This window comes from Frankliniella occidentalis, unplaced genomic scaffold (genome assembly GCF_000697945.3).
Source record: "Frankliniella occidentalis isolate FOCC.00 unplaced genomic scaffold, Focc_3.1 Scaffold820, whole genome shotgun sequence".
NCBI classification, from domain to species: domain Eukaryota; kingdom Metazoa; phylum Arthropoda; class Insecta; order Thysanoptera; family Thripidae; genus Frankliniella; species Frankliniella occidentalis.
The window spans coordinates 28676-33653 of NW_026267928.1; the positions used below are offsets into that span (position 1 = coordinate 28676).

At 54.0% G+C, this 4978-nt stretch overlaps 1 protein-coding gene across 2 annotated transcripts in view; it reads left to right on the top strand.

Moving 5' to 3' along the window:
• Positions 1 to 4935, top strand: part of LOC113205624 (ecdysone 20-monooxygenase) — a 21222-nt gene extending 16287 nt beyond the window's left edge. For both annotated transcript variants that reach the window (XM_026421313.2, XM_026421314.2), the window contains exons 3-9: positions 2807 to 3128; positions 3205 to 3395; positions 3521 to 3716; positions 3808 to 3970; positions 4055 to 4300; positions 4418 to 4618; positions 4701 to 4935. In XM_026421313.2, coding sequence (XP_026277098.1) covers positions 2807 to 3128; positions 3205 to 3395; positions 3521 to 3716; positions 3808 to 3970; positions 4055 to 4300; positions 4418 to 4618; positions 4701 to 4808 — 1427 coding nt within the window. In that variant the 3' untranslated portion in view covers positions 4809 to 4935. The remainder of the gene's footprint in view (positions 1 to 2806; positions 3129 to 3204; positions 3396 to 3520; positions 3717 to 3807; positions 3971 to 4054; positions 4301 to 4417; positions 4619 to 4700) is intronic.
• The last annotated feature ends 43 nt before the right edge of the window (positions 4936 to 4978 follow it).

Here is a 4978-nt window from a genome sequence, read left to right on the forward strand (position 1 = left end):
CCCCCCCCACCCGCGCCGCCACAACCACCACAACAGAGACCACGTGCCGCGGGTGGGCGCGACGCCGGTGGTGACATGCACCTGCTGTGCCTAGCAAAGAGAATGCGCGCTCCCCATACGATGCTCTATTCGGGGAGTTTGATTCTCATCAAACAAACGTAATGCAATAGTAAGAACTTTTGCGTCCCACTATAGCATGTTACAGCTGCGTTCGTAGTTTTACGAACTCCCTGGAGCCCTCGGACACCACGACCACGAGTGCCCGTCGCCTACTCGTGCGCGCGCCGTGGCCGCCGCTGGAGGGCTTGCTTTGGGCTGTTGTGCCGGTCCAGCAGCCCGGCCCGGCTGCTGCTGGGGTCCGGTTTGCGTGCGGTGTGGTGGTGTACGTATATGCAAGGGGCGCGGAGCGGCTCCGCTGCTGGGGTCCGCCCGCGCCCGAAACACGTTTTCTGCCCGGTGAATATGATAAGCACATTATGATCGGTGTAGTATATGGCGTTGTTTACCAACACTCTATTACGCCTCGCGCGTCACAGCCCGGCCCGACCCGGCGGTCGTTCCCCCCGCGCGCCGCGCAAAGGCAGCTCTCGCGTGGCTGCGTCTTCTCGACGTGGCTCGCGGTCCGGTCCGCGCGCGGCCCCGCGGATGCGCTCAGCTGGACGATGAAATTGACCTCCACGTTTTGCGCGCGTCGTATTAAATTCATTCCGGGTGTGTTGTGCTCTCTTGCTTTGCCCGCCGTGATTAAAATAGGATCACGTCACCCGTCGTCGCGCGCGCTAAAAATGCGAGTCGGTCGGTCGGTCACCCCTTGCGCCGCGGCGAGGCGTGCTGGAGTGTCTTTAGTTGCGTGTTCCATTGAAGAAGTACATTTCTAGAACCATAAATCTTCTAACATAGTCCCACATATTTTTTTTGGAGGTAAATGGTCATTTTTACCCAGACGAGGTTCAACTTTTCGATCCAACTTTTCAGCATCTCTATGCTTTGCAATCACTATACAACAGGTTGCTGGTTACTGGCTGGTTAACCCGCGTTCCTCTGTGGTTATAACTGTGTACGGCAGGCAGGAGTGCGCAGACGGGCTTGCTTGCCTATCGCCCCTGACCATGGCGCCTTGCGGGCCGAGCGAGTAGGCAACCCGTCCGCACCCAGGTATGCGGTACAGCATAACTACAGAGGCACGCGGGGTAAACCATCCGCCTGGTGTAATAGAGGTTTCATAGAATCCCCTCAATGGCATAGAGGTGGGCGTGAGGACGAAAGTTGACCGAGCGTTATTTTCCAGACTACGGAGAAGACAGTGGGCGCCGCATGCCTGCGCTGCTCGCTGCTCCTTATTGATAATCGGTGTCGAAACGAGCCCAGGTGATGTAAGGCGGACTGCGGACGGGAAGTCCGCATCGGATGACGGCCGGCGGCGGCGCCTGGCCAGCGCGCGCGGGGCGGGCGAGGTGGGGCGGGAGGCGGGCGCGGGACGCGACGCTGTCCCCGACCCCCGACCCGCGCGAGACGGTGTGTGAGCGTTCTTGGGAAACTGCGCAGGAAACTTTGGTGTCGGAGAAAGTCCGCGCGCGCGCCCGCCTAGACCCGCTGCGCTGTCACATCGGGGCGCGGGACCTCCTCCTCCTCGTCGGACCTTCCCGATCATCGTCGTGGTCCTCCTCCTCGCCGTCGACGGTCGACGGTCCTAACAACCGTCAAGTGAAAGATAGGCCGGAACACCGCACCCCCTCCCGCCGTGTGTCGTTGAATTGGAACGAATTAGAATCGGATGTGAGAGTCGGCTTGAATAGCGCATACCTCATCGGATCAAACAGACGCATGCCGCCGCTGCGACTGGACTGGACAACTGACTTGACTCCGTAATGGTGTGGTTGTGTGCGTGATTGTGCGACGTGCGCGGCGGGGTGGTACTAGAGAGACTGTCCAGTCTCTCTAGGTGGTACCGGAACACTTGTCGTGTCGTGGTGCTACAGGTTTGCCTACTCGTCCCACTAGTACTCGTCCCAGGCACCACGGGCTCTGATTGGTGTGTGCAGGCACACACAAGGAGCTTGGGGAAGATGGCGAGCGGAAAGACGAGGAGACGCGCAACCCTTTCCTCCTTCCCCTTGGCGCCTCTCGCGCCGCGGCGGCGGGCACACCGCGCTCTGCCACGCCACGCCTCGCCACGCCTCGCCACGCCACGCCTCAGTGGTTCAGTGAACTAGGCGCGCCTCTTCGCCTAGCTACGGCTGTGCCGCCGTGGGCGTGCCATGGGCTGCCATGGGCGCGCCGTGGGCGTGCCGAGGGGCGTGCCAGGGGCTGGAGAGCCTGACCCGTCTCTCCCACTCCTCTCCGCCTCGCTTCCCTCTTTTCCTATTCAGCGATGATTCGCGTTCCTAGACGAGTTTCTAAGCGAGTCGAGCTTAAGAGCATTATAGCCGGCGGGCCAGCAGCAAGGTGGGTGGCGGGGCGGGGTAGAGAGGGGGCGGGTCCGTCAGAGAATGTGGAGCTTGTGGTGGAGCGAATCAGAATGATTTGTTGATTTGTTTAGTCGGAATCGGATTGCGCTGTGTAAGGATGGCGTGCCAACACATCGCGTCTGTCTGCGCGGTGTGATGTGATCTCTGCCCTCCATTGTGTCACGTGCCCGATGATGGTGTCCGCAGAGTGGCGGGTGGCGGGGTCGGAGGGGCATTGTCTCTGCACCGCCGCTGACTGGACTGCCTTGCCGGCCCCGGCCCGCCCCCGTGACCTCTGTGCCCGAGCACCAGCGCCAAAGCCAAAATAACCACGGTGCTTCGCTGCCCTCCTGTTCCAGAGCCGAGACGGAAGACTGTGCAGGACATTCCGGGTCCATGGCCTTCCCTGCCGGTGCTCGGCACGCGCTGGATCTACTCGCTGGGCGTCTACAAGATGGACAAGATCCACGAGGCCTACGAGGACATGTTCAACCGCTACGGCCCCGTGGTGCGGGAGGAGGCGCTGTGGCAGATCCCTGTCGTGTCCATCCTGGAGCGGTCCGCCATCGAGACGGTGCTGCGCAGCTCGACCAAGTATCCGCTCCGCCCGCCCACCGAGGTCACTGCCCACTACCGCCAGTCCCGGCCGGACCGGTACACCAACCTGGGCCTCGTCAACGAGTAAGTCGACTTCTAGCGTGACGGTGCGGGAAAAGTCCTCTTGTAGCAGATTTCGTTATTGTGACTTTGTGCGCAGGCAAGGGGAGACGTGGCACCAGCTGCGGTCGGTCCTCACCCCGGAGCTCACCAGTGCGAAGACCATGCTGCGTTTCCTGCCGGAGCTCAACACTGTTGCTTCCGACATGACCACCCTCCTTGCTGCCAGCCGGGACTCGAATGGCGTCATCACCAGATTCGAGGAGCTCGCCAATCGCCTTGGGCTGGAAAGTGAGTGAGCCACTCATAGTACAGCAGTGCTAGATGGAGCCACTTTCCCTATGTTTCTAGATTGGCTTCGAGATTGCCACTTTTGCTCGGATTGCCTCATAAATTGTAATGTAATTTTTTTCCAGGTACATGCACTTTGATTTTGGGACGTCGTATGGGGTTCCTTGATGAGAAAGTAGACCCACAGGCCGCCAAATTAGCAGCTGCAGTTAAAGTACACTTCTGTGCTTCAAGAGACACTTTCTATGGTCTTCCCTTTTGGAAGGTAATGCCAACCAAGGCCTACAAAGAATTGGTGGAAAGTGAAGAGACCATTTATGAGTTAGTGATTTTTTTTCTTTTTCTTTTGGTATCTATTGTACGCCTTGCAGAGTACGTTTAATATATGTATTTCTTTTCTATTTAATTTCAGCATTATCTCTGGTCTTGTGGATGCAGCCCTAGCAGAAGAGCAGCAAACTGCTCAAGTAGATGCAGTTCAAAGTGTTTTTCTTGCAGTTCTTAATGCTCCCGAATTAGATATTCGAGACAAAAAAGCAGCCATAATTGACTTCATTGCAGCTGGAATCCAAACTGTACGGACATTTTTCAAAAAAAATGTAAATTTAGTTTTTCTCCAGCAGTTTAGCATAACAGTATTTTTTTGTCTTCTATTATAGCTTGGAAATACATTGGTGTTTGTTCTGTACCTTATTGCAAAACATCCACATGTCCAAAAACGTCTCTATGAGGAACTCATTGCTGCTGCTCCAGCTGGAAGCCCCTGGACTGCCCAAAATTTACGGAATGCCCCTTATTTGAAGGCTTGCATTATGGAAGCATTCAGAGTTCTTCCAACTGCCCCTTGTGTAGCAAGAATTATTGATACTGATATGGTGCTCAGTGGATATCATTTGAATGCTGGGGTAAGGGATATATAATTGAGTTTAGTGACTTGCAGTTTGATAAAAATTAAAAAAAAATCTATGTTCTGCAGATTTTTAACTACTCTGCACACTAATTTTTCTTTGTATACCTTGCAGTCTGTTGTGTTGTGTCATACGTGGCTGGCTGGTCTAAAGGAGAGCAATTTCCCTGCCGCTCATGAGTACAGACCAGAGAGATGGTTGAACGGAGGACCTGGCTCTGCTGCAACATTTTTAGTTTTACCATTTGGCTGTGGCCGTCGCATGTGCCCAGGAAAAAGATTTGTTGAACAGGCACTGCAAGTTGTAGTTGCCCAGGTGAGCAAACATAATTACTTTATTTCTTTAAATTGCATTATTTCAGTCTGATAAATTCTGCTACAATTTTTTATTTTTACAGACCATCCGTGACTTTGATGTCGGCTTTGATGGTGATTTGGGCCTTCAGTTTGAATTCCTATTAACACCTCAAGGACCAGCTAGTTTTACATTCCGTGATAGAGTTTAGTAACAGAATGGCACTTGTTTTAATTTGTGACTATTGGCTGTTAATTTATATTTGCCTTTCCTGACTATATTTTGGTTTTAGTCTCATATGACATGAGTCCATGCTCTTTTTAATTAATGGCTTCTGATATTTTTAAAAGTTAACACATTCATTTGCTTATATATTTTTTA